The sequence below is a fragment of the Gadus macrocephalus genome, chromosome 3, assembly GCF_031168955.1.
Source record: "Gadus macrocephalus chromosome 3, ASM3116895v1".
Lineage (NCBI taxonomy): Eukaryota > Metazoa > Chordata > Actinopteri > Gadiformes > Gadidae > Gadus > Gadus macrocephalus.
Genome location: NC_082384.1, coordinates 19,050,251 through 19,070,770, shown reverse-complemented (window position 1 = coordinate 19,070,770; position 20,520 = coordinate 19,050,251). Strand labels below are relative to the sequence as shown.

Sequence of the window (20,520 nt, the reverse complement as noted above, 5' to 3'; positions counted from 1 at the left end):
TAATAGTCAGGCGTAGCCTAGGCAAATGGCTGCAAGCATGTAGCCTACACGACTCAAATTGTGATTGGGAATAAGAAGGAATTGTACCTGGATGATCTCAAGGTTTTCTTGCTGGTTAAACTATTCGGAGTCACAGCGCCTTTTAGCGTTCACAATGTGGCACTGCACACATATCCGGTCACGAACGCAAGGTTTGTTTAAAACATCGTCCCGGGGGAATAAAAGCTTCCTAGAGCGTAACGACTCGCCTTTTTAACTCAATGAATGTTTGAGGGCGCCGTGGCCTCATAAACTATATGCTTGTTATAGTTATGATTATAGTAGGCCTTCCGTTTACCCACATAATGTATCCAGTTTCCCTGGGTGTCGCCCTGTGCAATTTCATAAGGGTTCATGATCAGCATTTTGTAATGGACTCTTTGTAGTCTCACAAATCAGGCTTTAGATATTTCTATATTAGGACTGCTTGGTCCGAGAATAGTCTCTGTAACGGAGCATATTTCTGCCTTATTTGGGTAAAATAGTACCAATAATGTGAATTAATTTGCTAGAGGTTGGTAAACAATAAGTCATATGTCACTTAACTTCCAAAAAGGTTTTGCTCTGCAAATTATTTTTCTTGGCAATTAGCCATTACCTTTTTTCCGCTCGCCAGACCGAAGCACTTCGGATACATTATGTCCAATGGAGGTTCTTAGTGATGACATAATTAAACTTTCAATTCACAAACGCTAAAATTAGACTGTACTTGGGAAAAACAAGAGGAAAAAAGGAAAACAACGTTACCCTGAATTCACCCATCTGTGTAATCAAAAAAACATTTCCGCCTGAAAGTATACTACTGCATGATCAAGCTTATCCAATTCATACCACAATTAAACATTTTAACGTTGCTTTAAATCAAATGACAGCGAATGAAATGACACGACGCAATGCATTTTTACCCTTCAAGTTTATTACCTAAATAAAAAACAAAACAAATCGTGTAGAAGTCATAACATCTTTAATTAAAAAAAGAAAAAAGAACCGTCATTTCAATTTGAAGTAAAGAGATCCTCAAGCACCCCTTGTTCCAGTCACACAGCTCATTTAGGTTACTCACACACACACACACACACACACACTATTCATAGTACGCACACCCTGTGGCATTCACATTGTGATACAAACTACTGCAACTTTGGAACGACAAAAAAAACAAAAAAAAACATGCAGTTGTCCATGAACACACCCCTGATCCGGGGATGTCTCAGAGCCAACCGTCTCCAAAGTCAATCAAGTGGCTCGACGTAAGGTGCATAGAGGGGGGGGGGGGGGCATCGCGGGGTCCTGCACTGAACATCAACAGATTAGGCAATAGCTCAACGCTATTTACAAGATCAAACTTTTAAAGGACAACGACGCGGTAATACCCCCCTCTCAAACACATCCCTGAGTACGCTGTCCGTTCAGACACCTGGACCCTGGCGACGCCGTGGAGCCAGGGACCCTGCAGCGAAGCTTTCCTTCAGCTCCGCCAACGGCCGCTGGTTGATCGCTCGAACCCAGGCACCGTCGGAGACCTCCAACGCAGTCAGGACCCCAGTGGGTATGACTCACTCAAACTCTTTTCAAGACACGCTCACAAATACAATAAGGCGCCACTGCCCCTATACTCTTTCACATCAGTGCTTCGGATTAAGAGGCGGGGAGGGGCGGGGGGCAAGTGTTCTGTGTAGGTCTTGATGTTGCCGCCCTAAGTGTAGCATCTGCAGAAGTCTCAATCAACATGGGAGACTAAAACGAGGAGCACACGCTCTTAGTCTTCTTGCAAAAGGCAGGGACACAAGTGTTCAGGAGCACAGTGCCAGGCCAGCCGCACGACAGGTCTGCAAGGAGCAGCCTGATGATTAGGGGGGGGGGGGGGGGTTGTTGTTAACTACATGCACCCTCGGCAGGTGGAGATGAAAAACCCAAGTGGGCAGTAGCGGCGAGGGGGGCTTGGACAGGCGAGCGCTGGTGGCTACTCTTGGGGCGTCTTGCTCCCGGGCTCCTCCGCCTCCTTGCTCTTTTTATGCTTCTTCTTCTTGTGCTTGTGCTTGCGCTCCTTGGACTCGGCGTCCTCTGGCGCGTCCTGGCCGCTGTGCTTCTTGTGCTTCTTGTGTTTCTTGTCCTTCTTGCGTTTCTTCTTCTTCTTCTTGTCGCCCGTGGCGGTGGTGGCCACCGAGCCGCTGGCGTTGCTGTGGGCCGGGCTGCCGGAGGCGACGCTGTGGGAGGGGCTGGCGCTGACGCTGCCGCCCTTCTGGGGCTCGGAGCCCTCGCCCTCGCTGTAGTCCGGCACGAAGGCCGCCTCGTCCGTCTCGCGGCCCAGGTCGGAGCACAGACGCTGGCGCCTGGGCTCGGGGCCTCGGCTCTCCTCCCGGCCGGCTCCTCCCGGGGCCCGCTCCTCCTTCGCGGCGACGCCTTTGGCCTCCTCCCTCTCGCCGCTCCGTCCGTGTCCTCGGCTCTCGTCCCGGGGGGCTTTGGCCTTGACCGCCTGGGAGGTCTTCACAGCCTTGCCCTCCTGCTTTACACCTTTCCCCGTCGTCGTCGTTGCTGCCGGCGTTGTGGTCTTCTCCTCTTTGGCGGCCCCCCTCTTCTCCTCCTTGGGGCCGTCCCTGGCCAGGCTCTTTACGGGTTTGGGGGCATCGGGGTGCTTTTCCTTCTCTCGGCCTCTGGGGGGCGACGCAGGTTTCTCGGCGGGCGCGGCTAGTCCGTTCTCGGGCCATTCCTCTTCGTCGTCTCGCTCCCACTTGGAGCGAGGCGGGGGCTGGATGAGGACCTCGACGCGTCCTGGACTGGGCTCCGGGGTGGGGCTGTGTTTGCGGCCGTCGCCGGGGCTCTGTGACCGGGGGTCAGAGTCCTTGGAGCTCCCGGACCTCTGGTTCTGATCAGAGTCCGACCTCCCCGTCTCGGCTGGTCTGCTGCGTGGGGGAAAACGGAGAAGGTTCAGACTCATCGTGTGGACAAGGCAACGACCCCGGACGCTCAGATTTGTTTAATCTTTCAAATAGGGTCAAGAGTCGCAAAGAAACTCACTCACCTGCCAGAGGGGCGGCTAGTCAAAGCCTTGCGGTTCACCCTGGATCTGCTCTTTGTCGCTGAGGCGTCGCTGCCCTTCCCTGCTGGGGGAATGGGGGTGGGTACAGAAAGATGACACTGGGATTTAATCAACGTTCCAAATAGGCTACCTTTAAATAACATCCTCACAACCGCACGGGCACAGCCGCGAACGCACACACACATTTCTTCCATCCCAATTACCTTCTCTGGGAGCGGCAGCTGGCTTCTCTCCAGAGGTCCCCGTCCTCTCTGCTCGGTCTTTGGAGACACCCCTGGGGGCATAGAGGCAGATAATTACACACACATTAACTATCTGTATTTACACACCAAGCAGGCCCTCGTGTCCATGGGGCCTAGAGTCCTGAGGTTAGTGTGTTTCCAAAGGTTCAGGGTCCGATCCCCAAAGCCCTCAGTTTACCCGTGGGCATCCCTGAGCAAGAAGCCTAATGACCCGGATCTGAATTAACCCTTCGGATCGAGGGCGAGTCTTCTAAATGACTCGCTAGTAATGGCCCATTAATAGTAATGGCCCCCTCGGTACGACTCCTAGCAACGCTCACCTGTCAGTCTTGGGCCCCTTCTCCGATGACTCTGCGTCCTTCTCCTTGGAAGACCGGCGTGCCTTCTCCGCGGGCTCCGCCGTCTTCCTGGCGATGGCCGACCGCTCTGCGATGGTCATCTTGTCCACGGAGACGGATCTCCCGACGGCACCGCCGCCGGAGTCGCTTTTGTCGGTCTTCACCAGGCGCTGTCCGTCGGCGGCGTCCCTCTCCACCGTCACCGCCATCTTCTCGGCCGCCGGCGCAGCGGAGGTTTTCTCCCGGTGTCTGTCCGAGTCGGAGCTCTGGCCCCGCTCACGGTCCGGCCCGCGGGATCTGTCCCGCTCCTTGCCGGATCCCAGAGCCCTCTCTCGCCCTTTGTCCGACCCTGGGAGTCTGTCCCGCTCTCTGTCCGACGCGGGGCCTCGGTCCCTCTCGCGGTCCGATCCGGGAAGTCGGTCCCTGTCTCGGTCAGATCCTGAAACTCTTTCCCTATCGCGGTCCGATCCGGAGATTCTGTCCCTGTCTCGGTCCCTATCCCTGTCTGATCTGGAAATTCTGTCCCGTTCCCGGTCTATTCCCAAATTCGTGTCCCTTTCCCTGTCCGACCCTGGAATTCTATCCCGTTCTCTGTCGGCACCGGAGACTCTGTCCCGGTCCCGGTCCAGTCCCATGCGTTGGTCCCGCTCCCTGCCGCTCCCCGGCCTCTCTCTGGAGCCACCCCTTTCCCGGGACACCGACCTCTCCCTCCTCCCGGTCGGCTCTGGACCTCTGGGGGGCCTCTCGCCTGTGGGGGTGCTGCCAGAAGATGCTTTGTCTGTGGCGCTGGGGGTCTTCTCTGGCGCGGCGGGGGGTTTGTCAGTGGAAGGACCCTCGGTGCTATTCTTCCTCCCCAGGTCGCGGTTCAGCTTGATCCTCCGAGGGGCCATCGGCTTCACCTGCGAGGAAAAACAGACCCAAAGAAATACATCAGCACAGGAACGGGTTCTGTTCACTATAACAATGGGGGCGGGGAGCCCTTATGGTCACGGTAAAACAACATAACAGCGAAGGGGGTAGTACCTGGAGGTCCATTAGGGGTCTGATGTCCACCCATCCCATGTCTCGCTGGCCAACATCTCGTTGGCCCATGTCTCGCTGTCCTATGTCGCGCTGGCCTATGTCTCGCTGTCCTATGTCACGTTGGCCAATGTCTCGCTGTCCTATGTCACGTTGGCCAATGTCGCGCTGGCCTATGTCTCGCTGGCCCATATCCCGTTGGCCCATGTCCCGCAGGCCCATGTCACGTTGGCCCAAGTCACGTTGGCCCAAGTCACGTTGGCCCAAGTCCCGTTGGCCCAAGTCCCGTTGGCCCATGTCTCGCTGGCCCATGTCTCGCTGGCCCATGTCTCGCTGGCCCAAGTCACGTTGGCCCAAGTCCCGTTGGCCCAAGTCCCGTTGGCCCATGTCTCGCTGGCCCATGTCTCGCTGGCCCATGTCTCGCTGGCCCATGTCTCGCTGGCCCATGTCCCCTCGCCCTGGATCACGGGGCGCTCCCGGGGTGGGCAGTATTCCTGGTCGATCCATGGCACTGGGGACTCTCAGGAGCTGCGCCGGGAGCACCATCTGGGTGTGAGGGAGGCGGTCCAACCCCATCCCGGGTACCCCGATGCATCGCAGCTTGTTTGGGGGCAGCCCCAGCAGGAAAGGCGGCCGCTCCTCCCCGGGCCGCCTGCGTTTGTCCATCTGGAAGGAGGGGTGGTGGGGCAGCATCAGGAGCCCGTGCTGCATCGGGAGCGGCAGGAGGCCGGCGTTTTTCAGGGGGTCCCGTCCGCCGTGGAGGTCGACGACGGGCCGCGGGGTGTCCAGGAGAACCGGGGGGGGCGGGGGTTGGATCCGAGAGGACACCAGGCGGGGTTTGATCGGGACGGGCCGCGGCGCGGGCGCCTTGGCCTTGTCCTTCTTCACGACGGCCGGGACGCTGGTCTCCTCGGGCCCTGGGGCCTTGGTAGTCTTGGACGACTTCGAAAGAGGAGGAGGAGGAGGAGGAGGAGGAGGAGGAGGAGGTGCCGCGGCAGCGGCGGTGGAGGAGGAGGAAGAGGAGCCCTCCTTCTTTTTGGCCGGTGCTGCGTCCGGCACCGCTTTTTTACCTTTGACCTTGGCGGCCTCGGTTTTCACCTTGACCTTGACCTTGGACGTCTTGTCCTTCTTGCTCTTGTCGGACGAGGTCTTCCCTGACTTGGTCGAGGTCTTGGCGGACGCAGAGGAGGAGGAGCTCTTGCTGGTGGCGGCCTTGGCGGCGGAGCTGCTCTTGGAGGAGCTGGGGGGCGTCTTGGAGAGGTTGGGCGCGTCGTCCATGGGCTCGTCCCGGACGGGGGTGGCGTCCCCTCGGTCCATGGACTGGTGGGCCGCCTCCGACTCGTCCCCGTTCTTCTTCTTCTTCACTTTCTTGGACTTGCTGCTCTTGCTGCTGCTCTTGGTCCCGGAGGAGGAGGAGGGCTGGTGGAACGAGGGCGCGCCTCGGTCGCCGTCCCGCCCCCTCCGGCTCTTGCCCTGGGGGGAGTAGTCTCTGGGCGGGGGCGAGAGCCGGTCCCTCTCCCGGTCCCGGCTGCCGTGCGCCCTGTGGTGCGGGGGCTGGCCATCGTAGTCCCTGTAGTACTTGTAGTAGTCCCGGTAGTCCCTCTCCCACTGCCTGTAGCCGTCCCTTTCCCAGCGCTCGTGGGTTCCGGGGCTCATGTCCCGCCCGTCGAAGGGTGGCGGCTCCCGCGGCGGGGGTTTGCGACCGCCTCCGCCAGCGCCTCCACCGCCGCCGGGACTGACCCTCCGGAAGCCGCCAGGGGTGCGGGAACGGGACCTGGACCTGAAGGCTGCTCCGTCTGCGCCGTCCCAGCCTTGACCACCGGGGGGGCGGTACGGCCCGGGAGAGCGCGGAGAGCCCGACCGACGGTACGTGTACGGCCTGGAGCGAGAGCGGGAACGGGAGCGCGTGCGGCCGTAGCTGCGCCCGTTGCGCCGGGAGAAGGGCGAGCGGGGGTAGGACCGGTTGCGGGAGCGCGAGCGCGAGCGGCTTGGGGTGTAGGAGTACGACCGGGACCGGGACCTGGACCTGGAGAAGGGAGAGCGGCTGAACGGCGAGCGGCTGTAGGTCCGCGACCTGAGAGGGACAAGGGAGAAGTGTCACGCCACCGCCAAACCGCAGACAGCTTGTTCAAGCGCTCCCTCGTTGCATTGTCAGTGAGTCATGTGCCATTACCTGGTGTAAGACCGTCTGCGTCTCTTTGGCGCACTGCAGTACTTCATCAGCTCTTTGTGGAAGTCTTTAGTGAACTCGTCAAGCTTGGAGGTTACCCTGATGGAGCACAGACAGACAGACAGTAAACATCCTCCACTCAGACGTTCATTACCCTTTCATTAAATCCCCTCTTAATCAAGTTATTGTTTCAATTTCCAAACAGATCACCAGTCGGCAGTCCCAGCACTCTAATTAGATCGTCACATTCGGGCCCCAACAGGAACAAAGCCAAAGCTCACTCGTCGGGGTGGTGATGGAGATGGTGCTGCCGGTAGAACTCCTCCTTGGAGAGGTGGGGCTGGTTGAGGGGGGGTGGGTGGGGCCCGAGGGGGTGCTGGTTGTTCGGGGGCATCCAGGGGGGGTTGATGCCCTGCATCCCGGGGGGGTACATGGGCTGGGGCTGGTAGCCGACGGGGGGCGGCGGGATGAGGCCGGGTCCCGTGGAGTAGGGGGGCGGGTAGATCTGGGGGGGAGGGGGATAGAGCGCGGGGGCGGCGTAAACCGGGGGCGCGGCGTTGGGCGGGAAGGGGGCCACCTGCATCCGGGGTGGGGGGTGATCCTCACGGGGCCGGAAGTTTCTGAGAAAAGGGCGAGACACGGACGGCTGGTGAGAAGGCAGTGCGATGTAATCCCTGATGTTTTATATTTTCATCCTCTGAATCCTTAAATTATTCCCATGCACAGGGGCGTTTTCAATTTGTGTTATTTTTTATTTTATACCCACGGAAATTACTTCCAACACCTGCGCGGCAATAAAGCAATCGGTGATTTGTTTTTATTAGTCTACAGGGCTGGAGAAGTGTACCTGTCCCAGTGTCTGGGTCCTCCGCCTCCCACTGGACCTCCTCCTCTGTGGGGCTGATGGGGGCGTGGCGGGGGACCTGGGGGGAGAACAGCGACCGGGGAAGTGGTGAAATCTGGAGCGTTCGCTCGGAGCGCACAAGCTAACGCTTCGATAAAATGGGGCACATGCTTTCCCACTGGGTAGGCCGGCAGGGGGATCCATCAGCACCACTTGTGTTGTCACTAATGGAAATGTTTGTAGTGGCTAATCAAACACCTGCTGGTACGATGGGGTACGATCTCCAGGGAGGCACTCACCTTGTTGGTGATGAAGGGGCCTTGGAGGGGGCGGATGTCCAATCAGAGGGTGGTGGCAGTTCTGCAGCAGGGACGAACAGAAAGAGGGGTGCGATTCATTTCGTACTCACTGAGCCCTTGTTATGGCCAGTTGGTTAAACCCCTCCATGCGGGATTTAAGTGTGCCTACCTGTGGCCTGCCGTCGTGCGGTGGACCTTGGTTCATCATCATGTGTGGGTCGTGGTCCGCCTCACTGATCAAGGTAAACAAACAAGAGTGCAGCATATTAGCAGCTGAAACACGGCCGCTGCACGGCCAGGTGCGCCCGCCACCGTCTGATGCGCCCCCGTTAAAAGCTCTAATTTCAGACTTACTTAACGCCGTGCCTGACAACGTACCCTGGCGGGGGTGGTTCCCTCTGGCCGCCGGACTGCATCGGGGAGTGGACGTCGTGGCGCTCCCGGGGGTCGTGGTGGTGTTGGTCTCTGGGGTGGTGGTGGTGGTGCTGGTCTCGGGGGTCATGCCGGGGGTCGTGGTGGTCCCGGTTGTCATGGTGATCCCGGGTGTCACGGGCGTCGCCGTGATCCCGGCTGTCCCGAGCGTCCCGGTTGTCATGGTGCTCCCTATTGTCCCGGTTGTCCCGGTTGTCCCGGGCATCGTGGAGGTCCCGGTTGTCGGGGATTTCCCTGTTGTCATGGACGTCCCGGTTGTCATGGCGATCCCGGGAGTCCTGGGTCGGCGGCGGGGCCAGTGGCGGGGTGTCCTGTCGCACAATGGCGGCGGCGGCGGTGGCGGTGGCGACGGGGGGCGGCGCCGAAACAACCGGGGGAGGCAGCACGACCAGAGGCTGCGGTGGGGCGACGGCGACGGCGGCGGGGGGGAGGGCGCGGGGGGGCGGGATGGCGACGTGGGCCATCAGTGGGTCCTGCTGCCTGGAGGGCACGTGGCGGGGGGGCAGGGGGCGGGGCACAGATGGCGCCACCTGCTGCAGCTGCTTGCGCCCGAGTTTGGTGTAGCCCGTCTCGTTCTTAAAGTTGTTCACGGCCTGGGGGGGATAATCAAATTAATCTAATTAAAACCGCGAAGTAATAGAATAAAACTATTTTCTTTTTTGGGGATTTGTTACCGTTACTGACTGGATATCAGCAAGATTTATATTTATTATTTTACAACTCAATAGTTAAATAAAGATGTTACAATATCAAGTCACCAACACATCGGCCTGGACTAAAGGAAAGAGCAGATTATATGTTGACTGCTCATGTTTTGTTGGTCATAGTAAAGAAGGATTTATTGCTCTTGCAGTGAATAACAAAGACGATAAGGAAATTACATATTAAATCGCAATATTGGTCAAAATAATCGCAATTCAATTATTTCCTCAAATCAAATTCCCCTAACCCTAACCCTAATAAGTTAGTGAGTTTCTATACGCACTTGGGGCAATCGCATTCAACTTGGTGGAGTGGAGAGTGGTATGGACGAGGGCGTTACCTGACGCAGGAACTTGTTGGCGATGAGGTTGTCGGGCGAAACGTCCGACTGCTTGCAGGTGTAGCAGACGTGCTCCTCGGAGTCCAGCAGGCTGGTCCTGATGCCTGATACAAAGAACAACCCGCTTCATCATCAGGTGGGAACCATTTTGGAGTTTGGTGTTCCAACGTTTTAATCAAAGGAACTCCACTTTGCTGATCTAATGGCAGCTCAATGGCCGGTGTTACATTTTTAAATCACGAGAGCATTGCATGAAATGTACGTTTACAGTGTTTAAAAGAGACGTGAAGGGGAACTTACAATCATCACAGTAGCTGTTCCCACAGCACGGTATGACCACAGCGTCGCTCATCAGGTCGTTGCAGATTGGACAGAGCAGCTCGTCGGGTATTGGGTCAGACTCGTCCTCAGATGCTGATTGGTCCCGAGGAACAAAGGGAGGGCGCTCCTTTTTCCCCTGCGCATACGCCTCACTAAAAATAAATAAAGGTCATAAGCAATTCAAAGAAGAAACATGACTACAAGACCACATCAGTTTTAGAGCAGCAAATCTGCATTTTGAGCCTCCTTTCATAGATTGCATGTGTGGGGTTATATTTGTCACGTACGCATCTATGGCAGGAATGGCATATTCTCCCGTGCTGGTTAACATGGCCCCTTTGGCGTCCGGTTCGGCTTTAACCATGAAGCTCTGGGGAATGCCTTTGCTTATCTTCACCGGTTTGGGCCCCTCCAAACTCTTGTCCTTTAAACCAAAACACAAAAGGTTGGAAACAAATCCACGGATGTGTAGAACAGCAAAGTGTCACATCAAGATTAAGCTTGTACGGTTAACGGTAGAAAGCACCCATTCATTCAACACTTCGTATCCTGGGCCATATTTACCATCTGCAGGGGGCATTGTCTAATGTAGTGCCCTGTCTTGCCACAGCGGAAGCAGATGTAGTGCCCAGGTGGGGGTCCGATAGCTTTCTTTGAGTAACTGCGGGAGAAAAGCACATTTAAGTGTGTTAAAGTGTTGCAGTTAAACCAAGTTTCACCAGTACCATATTCCAGACATGGTGTAACAGTTTAAAATATGGTGTGTTTGTGTGTATATACTGACTGAATAGGGTCATAGTCATGGATGGATTGAGAAATCATGGCTTTAATCTTATCCTCCTCAGATGCGTTTGCGTCTGCCAGGTTTGCCGTCTGAAAACATACCAAGAGATACAGGACGGAAGGAGAAAGAAAAGGTTGACCCCCAAGAGAGACATAGGACACTATTTCCCCAATAGTGGATGTATTTTTCAATAGGGGGAATAACCATAAGTCTACAATACCTTCGAGAGTTGGGCCAGAGACATAGAGGGGGAGGAATCGGTCTGCAGGAGAATCAGAGTATACACATTAATGGGGGGGGGGGGGGGTGATGGGACAACTACAAGACATACAGTGGTTAAGCAAGAGGGAAGGTAGACGCCCCGGCACCACCACTACAGTGCTTCAGTACTTAAAGAGATGGCAGACGACCAGTACAGCACACTGTCCCCAACGCCTGCCATTCATACCCTGGAAAGAAATTCTCTGGTGGTTTAAGACAGGTCAACGAATACAGGAACCCGCCGGAAACGTTATATACAGGGTTGCCAGATGGGTTTCCAGAAGGAGATTAACTATGGCGATCAAGGAGTCAGAATGCTTGTGGAGAAGGGAGGAGGTTTAGCGGTTCTGGTGAGTTTCCATGGCAGATATCGTATTTGGTCGAAAATTATGTATCTAGGTATGGATACATTTAAAATGTATCCACATGCATTAACAAAAAGGTTCATCTTCCAAGTTAAAGTCTGCCAAAAATCTGTCTTCACCGAGATAGACTGATGTCATGCTAGGTTAATTTCATGCAAACCAACAACTTAAAAAACAATGCACGAGTCCTATAAATGCATACATATCGGTGCATTACTATGTCTAGCCATCATATTGAAACCATGCAGCGTTTGCTTTGAGCAGGCCAAATTACAAATGGTGCTGCTGACATGTTAAACAAATCCCAAGTTCTATAAACATTGTTGTAGCTTTTCCAGAAGTAGGTACTGGTAGCAAAAACAAATGGTGCAAATATTGGCACGGAGTGCCAGCTACCTCCACTAAAAAAAATACTAACAATGATTGCATACTTCTTAATCTACGTGCGGTGCCTAACTAACAACAACTGCCATGATATTGCTGACGTTCTACCCTACAACACAATTTGGCAGGGCTTGCGGTCCATCCTACAACTAGTCTAGAAAAGCACACATTGGATGGCGAGGAGAGCGGAGGGGGACATTATGACTACATTTACAAAGTAACGGCTATGTCTCCTCGGTGGTATGGCCTCCCATCACAAGATGCAAGACAAGAGCAGAGGGGCGGCGTTAAGGCGGTACGCTGTGGAGGGAACACACAGGGATCTGGTGCATATGGTTCTAACACGGAACCACTGAACAACTTTATTGATAGGTTCTGCAGCTTACAGCTTCCAGGACACACTACACCATACTTCTCACTGCAGTCAACTACGGAACCCCTTCACAGAGTCAGACAGGTCATTACGTTTACTGGTTATGTGCCATAAGCATTATGTACTGTCACAGTATTGTACTTTGGTTGGCCAGTTGACAAAAGCATTGTATTGCATTCTGAGAAAACGAATTATGTGATGCACCAAACCAGTTTTAACATTGTACTTCAGAGAGCTGCACATATTGCAGAATTCAATTTAAGAATATAAAGTTAATGCATAGCATTTAATGTGAGATATTAAATAAATATTTACGCTCTTGAAATGTAAGCATTATGTGTAGTCCATATTCATTGCAAAGTATAAGATACCGCCACTTTACACACAAGACAAGAAACAATGGTAATGTTACTCGACAGGGTTAATCAGTCACGTTTATCAAGGTAAACTAAAAAAATGTTACTGTGTTGTAATGGCAATGCTTCACTTACACCCCCTCAGTCACTGTCAACGTTAAATTACAATCATTTTCTTAACTCCATGGGATCATCACAACACAAAATAAAAAATATATGTATTTGCAAAGAAAACACAATCACAGAGTAATAAGTAATTAAACTCATTAAACTTTCCCTTTTACAAATGCCACAAATACATATGCCTGACTAAGAAGCAGGCTACAACACCATTTCAATATGAAATACAACCATAACAACAGTGTCCGCAATTAGTTAAAAAAACGTTTTAAAAAAGATAATTGTGTGACAACAGCATTATTCAAACAATTGGTTAATCAAGTCAGGACCATCTGAAAAAGCGATGGTTGGTAGACTGGTTTATTGTTTCCGTCACCAACATGGGTGCATAACAAAGAAACAATGGAGCGAACCAGCAAACAGCTTTAGACATGGGTGATTTCAGGAGAGTCCTGCTACCATGACAATAAATAACACACAGAAGAGGGCAGATCTGAACACAAATGTAGCCAAGACAGAGTGAACAAGAGAAATACACACAAATCAGTCATCATCGACAGAATGTTCTCGAGGGATAGAGAGGGGTGATTTAAGCCAAAGAGAGGGGGGGATGAGAGAGGTGAGAGAAGGAGTACAGAGTTGTTGGGTTTACATACTGGTCTGGACGATCCCACCATGGCCGTATCAGAACGATCTCTGTAGGGAAGGGGGAGAACATCATAACTTTACATTTTTTGGCAACTAGGTCCACTTGGTGTCTTCACTGACAAGACAAAGCCTTATCTTCAGGGTGGATATCAGCCATTGATGATAAAGGCGTTGAGATGGTATATCACACTGGGTATCAAACACTCAACATAAGCATAAGAGTTAAAGTTCAATAACAAAAAAGTGAATACTTACATAATGAACGTCCTGCCAGCTGGTTTCACCCCACCAATAGGAGTTCGACGGACTATGACAGAAGAGTGTTTCGGTATGTGGATCTCGTCATCCGTGTACTCTATGAAAACAAAAATAGAAGTCCCGATGTTCACGAATCGGTGAGTGACACACAAGGGGGCGAAGACATTTTGCTGCAACACTAATCATTCAACAGTATGAGTCAGACCTGTTGAAAGGACGCACGATCCATCTATTAAGACCGTTCTGAACCAAATGCCCATTACTTCACATTATATGAAGCCATTCGTTTGAATTAATAAACATGCCGATCCATTTGAGTTAAGACGATTGTCTGATTGTTTTGTTTTTACTATACATGCATAGTTGACATAATAGACGTACCTTCCCGCGTCTGCGCATTGGTGATCTGCAGGTCGCAGTCTGTGGCCTTGAGACGCTCACGGGCCATGATCTGCCGTTTAAGCTCATTGAGAGTAATGTGCAACCCATCAAACGTGACTGTGTTATAGTCCAGTTTGGACGAAAACTTATAATGAACACACGACATTTTTACAAAACTTGGGAATTACTCAAGTTAGCACACAAAACACACAGAGTTTAATAAAGAATACAGGGCTACAACACAGGCTAGTCTTCAGCGTTATGATGCATCAACCCTTCCCTCTGAAATCGCTGAAACACAGCACAAATTCAACAAAAGTAATCCAAGAACGGGTAGTTGGCGGATGTCAACAAAGTCATTGTTGCCAATGAAAAACATTGACGTGGAAGGCAAGTGCGCCAGTACACGGCGAGGTGTACTGTTATCAGTTCGTTTCAGTCCAATATAAAGCAACTGCACTTAACAAATCCAAGGGAGTCCATTTGGTATCTGTTAAGCTTAAATATTTATAGGAAATTCTATCAAGTCCGTGGTGAATTGTCCATGAAACCCCGGGCCTGCCGCAGCCACTAGGTGAGCAGCGGGCCTAGGTCTCCGTGAGCAGTAAATGCAGTCCTTGCGGTGTCTTTCTTAGCCAAGTCCTTTTCCAAAGTCCCCAGTAATGAATAAGGACATCAGATGTTAGTCCACCGATCTTCACGTCGACGTCAAGCGTTGAAACACTTTTCCGAAGACAAATCTAAAGATAACTAAAATGGAGCCGAGGCTAACATGGGTTAGCTCTCTATTTAAGCCACTACAGAAGAGCGGACCACTGGCTAAACAAAAGCATTGGCTTGTATGTGAGCATGCTCTCGAAATTACCCCTCAAATAAATCCACGCTATGCCAGGAGGGCCGATATCCTACTTGTTTTCACCGATGTTCTCCACATACGATGTATAATAACCATGTTTCAGAATTAATCTTTAAAACCCATTGCGACACAACACGTTGCTTCAGTGGCTCCCTGCTCCTCCTCGCCGTTTCATCAAAATGGCGCAGACGTCGTCCAAATGCGGAATCGGAAGTCGGTGCAGGGTTTTCTTCTTCGTGGGTCGATTTGACATTAAATAATTTACAGTTTTACAGTATTTAAATATATCTTTAAAAATATACATTATATCGATACTATAAGCGATTTTATTAGTTATTCTAATTGATGGGTTTAAAATTAGAAAGAAGGTTTCTTATTGCGTAAACTGCATTGTTGCCCTATTGGTTGAATTGACTAAACACAGAACAATGTCAAAAATATGAAAGTATTTTTGCTAATTTGTTATATAGTAAATCAATAGCAAAGACGTTTAAGATGATCAGGGTTTAGACTAATATTTCACACGGTAGCGTGGCCGAGCGGTCTAAGGCGCTGGATTAAGGCTCCAGTCTCTTCGGAGGCGTGGGTTCAAATCCCACCGCTGCCAGTAATTTTAGATAGATAGTGATAAGCCTAGAAAGTCGTTGTCCATTTGAAATACGTGGTAATATGCTGTACTTCTTATCGAAGACTAATTATTTACAAGTCCACATAAGTATACAATGTTCATGGTAACACAAAAAGAAAGAGAGAAATAGAGACTAAGAAATATTACATTTTAATGAATCTTCTATTTGCAGTTAAAGCCATCAAAAAGGATAATAACACGCCCAATTTAAAGCACATGTATTTGTATGTCTATAATGAATTATGAATATAACGATGATAATCATCATCAACAATTATATCTCTGCTAGTCTAGAAAAGAGTGTTGATGTGTGTTGAATTTTTACTCCATTTAAATATAGTATTAATAATTAACTGATATTTAAAAAAAAATGCAATTAAAGCAAAGCTATTTTTTCACATAACCATTTTAAACACTTTTCAATATTCATGCAGGTGATGTAAGGAAGATCAAATTGCACAATTCTCCACGATGGGAAACATAAGACTCAAGACACACAAACACACGCACCCGCGCACACACGCAAACACACGCACTCGCGCGCGCACACACACACGCAAATCATAGACGCAAATCATAATCATAGACGGGTAGTCTTCCCAGACGTCCTCTTAATATATCTCCTCTGCTTTCCACCGAGTCACCTCTCAAATCTCCCCCTGTTGCAAAGTGCTCCTCACTTCCCCCTCCGCACCTCCTCTCAGACCGGCGTGGTCCTCCTGTTCACAGCACAGTTGCCCGGCAACATCTCAGTGTCAATGTGGTTCGTCTCCGAGTGGTTTGCGTCGTCGACGTCGGCGGCCATGTTGATTTTCACATCGTTCAGTGGGGGCGGCGGCGTGGCCAGGGTGTACAGCGTGAACTCGGGTTCCGGCGGCGTCGTCGTCTGCGAGCCGGGCGAGCCCCCGTTGCCCTTGGACTCCTGGCCGGAGAAGGGCGTCTCTCCGTCCCGCAGCGAGCCGCCGTGGAAGGAGGGCCTGGCGGCGGCCGGCTCGCCCGCGCTGTGGACGCTCCTGGTGCTGTAGCGCCGGCTGCGGTTCTGGTAGTAGCGGTTGCGGTAGTAGGAGGAGCTGTGTGCGAACGGCGGCTTCATGAGGGAGGGCCGCCCGCGCGTGCGCAGCTGCCGGTGCTTCTCGATGAACACGTGCACGGCCAGCACGCCCACCATCTCCGCCAGCACGAAGGAGAGCGCGCCGAAGTAGAAGGACCAGCCGTACGAGTAGCTCTTCTTGTGGTCGCTCTGGCTGGGGTCCCCCGAGTTGGCTGATATGTACACGATGATGCCGATGATGTTGCTCAGACCTGAGGATGGAGAGGGTGCATCTATTAGATGGACTACGGCCTGTATAGATATGCCTGTTTAACCTGCGTCTGTGTGTGTGTGTGTGTGTGTGTGTGTGTGTGCGTGTGTGTGTGTGTGTGTGTGTGTGTGTGTGTGTGTGTGTGTGTGTGTGTGTGTGTGTGTGTGTGTGTGTGTGTGTCTGTGTGTGTGTGTGTGTGTGTGTGTGTGTGTGTCTGTGTCTGTGTCTGTGTGTGTGTGTGTGTGTGTGTGTGTGTGTGTGTGTGTGTGTGTGTGTGTGTGTGTGTGTGTGTGTGTGTGTGTTTGTGTGTGTTTGTGTAACCTGACCTGCAGAGACGAAGAGGATACCCGCACTGAGAATTACATTATGTCTGGACTTGTAGAACTCGCTGGCGGCGACACACACGCCACCTATGAACAACAAACCCACACTGAGGATGGGGAAGAGACTGGAGGCACGCACTGCTCCTGAAGGAGGAGAGGAGAGGAGAGGAGAGGAGAGGAAGTGAGAGTGGAGGAGAGGAGAGGAGAGGAGAGAGGAGGAGAGCAGAGAGGAGGAGTGGAGAGGAGGGGAGAGGAGAGGGGAGGAGTGGAGAGGAGGGGGAGGGGAGAAGAGAGGAAAAGTGAGAGGAGAGGAGAGGGGAAAGGAGAGTAGAGGAGAGGGGTGGGGAGGAGAGGAGTGGAGAGGAGAGGAGAGGATTGGGGAAGGGAGGAGAGGGGAGGAGAGGAGAGAGGAGAAGGGAGAAGAGAGGAAAGGAGAGAGGAGTGAGGAGGGACGGAAAGGAGAAGAGAGAGAAGTGAGGAGAGAGGAGGAGAGGAGAGGAGAGAAAGAAAATAAGAAAATAAGGGATTACATGAGATAAGACGAGGGAAGAGGAGACAAGAGGCTTAGTTATGTGAGAAAATAGTGAGATAATATCTATACACTTCCACCATAAAGTATAAAGTAAAAGAACAAATAAGAATATGTGTGACTCACGTAGTAAATACTCGGCTGCATCCTGTTCATAGTCATCCTCTGCAAAGTGATCAATATCTTTACAAACTCCACGGAATGTTCCTGAAAAGAGACAAAATCAAACATCAGTCCTCCATGTCCTGAATGCTTCGCCCGTCCATTAAACGGAAGCTCCTCTGCTCCATTCAGGTCACTATCGATGTACTGCCCACACTGTTTTAAAAAAACGTTTAGCTCTTTTAACATCAGTCATTATAGTAAAGGCCAGTCTTGGCCAGGACTCCTTGGGAGAAGGGTTAGTGTAAGTCAATGGGACTTTTTCTGGTTGAATAAAGGTTAAATACAATTATTATGAATGAAAATGGAAACTTGTCAACTTTTGGAATGTATTGTTGTGGTAGGAAACCTTTTAGGTTTTTTTTACTGCACTTGTTGGCCCGCAGTGTCTTTCAGTGTAAAATGGCCCGTGATGTCTTGTTATTCCCTGACCTCTAAAGAGGCTACAAATGAACTGAAGCAAGCTGATGGCCGATACCCCATGTTCCTGATCCAGCTTCAGCACACCAGTGTCTTTTCAAAGTACAAAACAGAGGGAGATATTGATAAACTTGGCCTAGTGTGCAGCATTGATCCATCCACATTGACTATGTGACTGTGTATGTCACTGTGGGAAAAAACAAACACTAAACTCTTTCTTCTGTGACACTCCACTATGGGGATAAAGGTCAAATTTAAAAATGAAAACCTTTGAGAAATACAGCAGCATATCAGTTATCACCGTGTTAACCAACATTTTATCAACACAGCGCTCCAGCAACCATCTGGTTATAGTATCAGTCAGAGACATACCAGGCTACACCAGCTATCGATGACAAAACTGTCCAATACGTAACTATGTAGCCCCCTCAAACGTTTGGTCATGAAGGCCTGATGTTATGTATGTGCCTTCCCATATATGTATATATATATATGCATAAATTCGAAAACCCTTGTGCAATTATGCTAGCACAGCTGAAAATTGTTTAAAAGTGTGTGTTTTCATGGAAAACATTTAATTGCCTGGGTGACCCCAAACTTTTGAACGGTAGTGTATAGCCTTCTGTTACACTACCGTTCAAAAGTCACCCAGACAATTTCATGTTTTCCATTATAACTCACACTTTTATTCATCCGTTTTCAGTTGTGCTAACATAAGCGCCCAAGGGTTTTGTAATCATCAATTAGCCTTTTAACACGATTAGCTAAACAATGAACCATTAGAACACAGGAGTGATGGTTGCTGGAAATGGACCTCTATATGAAGATATTCCTTTAAAAAGCAAAATGTCCCAGTTAGAATAGTCATTTACCACATCAACAATGTCTAGAGTGTATTTCTGATTAAAGTTTTTTCTTTGAAAAAAACTGCTTTTCATAAAAAATAAGGACATTTCTAAGTGACCCCAAAGTTTTAAACGTAAGTGTATAAACAGTATATCGTTTATGTGTGTGTGTGTGTGTGTGTGTGTGTGTGTGTGTGTGTGTGTGTGTGTGTGTGTGTGTGTGTGTGTGTGTGTGTGTGTGTGTGCGTGCGTGCGTGCGTGCGTGCGTGCGTGCGTGTGTGTGTGTCTGTGTGTCTGTGTGTCTGTGTGTGTCCTTTACCTACCCTCTGTGCAGCAAGTGCGCCACAGGCCGGAATGGGTCAGCACCTCTTCGTTCTTGCGGATGGTTTCGTTGTCGTTGGCGGTCTTGGAGCGACACATACCGCGGGAATAAAGCCAGTAGTCCGTCCCCACGGCGATGGTCATGAGGCTAAAGGCGCAGAAAGCCCCCGCGGTGGTCATCAGCATCATGGTGCCCCGGTTGCCCACTCGCATCTTGACCTTCTCCCTACCGGTCCCAGAACTCAAAAAAGTTGTCCTCTCCAGTGTTCAACTTGCAACGAGTTGAAATCAACCGAGCAAATACACTGCTCGAGTTGAAATAATAAGGTGCGCATTCTTTCCGGACGTGCACTTTATTCGACGTTAAGAGTTGGTTGCTTTATTTGAAGTTGCGTATGGAGTAGTTTCCGTTGAACATCTAAATCCCAGATGTAGTTTCAGTCTCCAGATAATATAAGTCAAGGATCCGAGGATTTGGCTGAAAACCGTAAGTATCTTTGCAGGAGGAAAACGAAAAAATGTGGAGGTTTGATGAGTGCCGCATCGGTCCTTTGCTCTGCTCATCTGAACCCGCCCTTTGGAGCGGCTGTTTGTGTTGGTGCTCGTGTTCTGTCAATGGCGGGGCTAAGCGCCCAGAGAGACGCCACCCTTACAGTTCTAAACCACCAGCACCACGGAGAGCTCCCCCTGTCCCTCCATTGGATCCTTCTTCTCCATATTAATAACAACATGAGAGTCTCTCTATCTAACTGGATGATCAAGAAAAATATTCCAATCGTTTGCCATTGCCAAGAAGGCCCCCAGGTCATTTCAACTCAGCCAAGAATTAATAGGCTTTGAAGATTGAGCAATAAATGAGTCCTCAATAAATAAATATTATAGCTTCAACACAAGCAAGGGGGACCGAGAAGCCGGTACCAAATATTTTCTCAATCTTTGATTAGATCAGGTAGATTACAAAATGGTTTGATTTAAAGTGTCTATGAGCATAATAAGCATTGAACACTGCATTGGAAGACGTCGCTGCCGGGAAGGTCACATCCAAAGCTCAATTGCACTTGACTTTGATCCGCTTCCTATTTTTAGGTCCACGGATACCATAACCTGAGCTCCTCTGGCGGGCTACGACCTCTCTAAGCAAGGCCAAATACTCTGGCGAAACCACCCAATTTACACATTTTTATTTTACCTTTGGCCTGACCTCACAAGGTTACCTGGGTGATTCCATCCTTCCTGGTGCAGTAGGCTTACTCAGTCTAACATGTCATGGTTAAATTACTTAAAAGTAGCAACATATTTTTTTTTTTTGTCTATTTGTTATAAATTCATTAAATCAATAAAAATAAAGATTACTCTGAAAAATGTATGAAATCAGCTTGTCGAAATGGTGACTAAAAAGTCTTCAATGTAGCAGGGCG

General features: G+C 50.6%; 3 protein-coding genes and 1 non-coding gene across 8 annotated transcripts in view; 2 read left to right on the top strand and 2 right to left on the bottom strand.

Annotated features, from left to right (window-relative positions):
• The window catches only part of si:dkeyp-9d4.3 (caskin-2), a 113,937-nt gene that overhangs the window by 37,341 nt on the left and 56,076 nt on the right, over positions 1-20,520 (top strand). The gene's annotated exons all lie outside the window — the stretch shown is intronic.
• On the bottom strand, positions 936-14,791 carry LOC132453465 (E3 ubiquitin-protein ligase RBBP6-like). Of its 4 annotated transcripts, none has more exons than XM_060046315.1 (20): positions 13,718-14,791; positions 13,334-13,433; positions 13,087-13,126; positions 10,792-10,833; positions 10,572-10,660; positions 10,352-10,448; positions 10,075-10,211; positions 9,767-9,939; positions 9,467-9,570; positions 8,347-9,017; positions 8,162-8,225; positions 7,993-8,053; positions 7,697-7,772; positions 7,131-7,469; positions 6,853-6,948; positions 4,683-6,753; positions 3,642-4,558; positions 3,283-3,353; positions 3,062-3,143; positions 936-2,942 (listed from the first exon to the last, which is right to left on the bottom strand). In XM_060046315.1, exons 1-20 carry the CDS (start codon positions 13,881-13,883, stop codon positions 2,003-2,005), a joined length of 6,336 nt encoding a protein of 2,111 aa, XP_059902298.1. In that variant the 5' UTR covers positions 13,884-14,791; the 3' UTR covers positions 936-2,002. The 4 variants fall into 4 exon arrangements, with proteins under 4 accessions (XP_059902298.1, XP_059902299.1, XP_059902300.1 ...); XM_060046316.1 differs by having other exon boundaries at positions 3,062-3,140; XM_060046317.1 differs by having other exon boundaries at positions 8,371-9,017.
• Positions 15,099-15,180, top strand: trnal-aag (transfer RNA leucine (anticodon AAG)). Its single transcript has one exon. It is a non-coding gene; the product is annotated as a tRNA-Leu (tRNA).
• On the bottom strand, positions 15,116-20,481 carry cacng3a (calcium channel, voltage-dependent, gamma subunit 3a). 2 transcript variants are annotated; one of them, XM_060046406.1, is made up of 4 exons: positions 19,105-20,481; positions 17,481-17,561; positions 16,829-16,969; positions 15,116-16,503 (listed from the first exon to the last, which is right to left on the bottom strand). In XM_060046406.1, the coding sequence occupies exons 1-4, from the start codon at positions 19,313-19,315 to the stop codon at positions 15,902-15,904; spliced, it is 1,035 nt and encodes a 344-aa protein (XP_059902389.1). In that variant the 5' UTR covers positions 19,316-20,481; the 3' UTR covers positions 15,116-15,901. The 2 variants fall into 2 exon arrangements, with proteins under 2 accessions (XP_059902389.1, XP_059902390.1); XM_060046407.1 differs by having other exon boundaries at positions 16,829-16,912.

Excerpts from the sequence above, each read along its gene's own strand:
- LOC132453465 (XM_060046315.1), bottom strand. The coding sequence starts at position 13,883 with ATGTCGTGTGTTCATTATAAGTTTTCGTCCAAACTGGACTATAACACA. Across the intron at positions 7,470-7,696 it reads GGACCCAGACACTGGGACAG|AAACTTCCGGCCCCGTGAGG; the intron begins GTACACTTCTCC and ends CCCTTTTCTCAG. Across the intron at positions 6,949-7,130 it reads CTCCATCACCACCCCGACGA|GGTAACCTCCAAGCTTGACG; the intron begins GTGAGCTTTGGC and ends GTGCTCCATCAG.
- cacng3a (XM_060046406.1), bottom strand. The coding sequence starts at position 19,315 with ATGCGAGTGGGCAACCGGGGCACCATGATGCTGATGACCACCGCGGGG. Across the intron at positions 17,562-19,104 it reads GCGCACTTGCTGCACAGAGG|GAACATTCCGTGGAGTTTGT; the intron begins GTAGGTAAAGGA and ends GTCTCTTTTCAG. Across the intron at positions 16,504-16,828 it reads TATCCTCTTCGTCTCTGCAG|GTCTGAGCAACATCATCGGC; the intron begins GTCAGGTTACAC and ends CTCCATCCTCAG.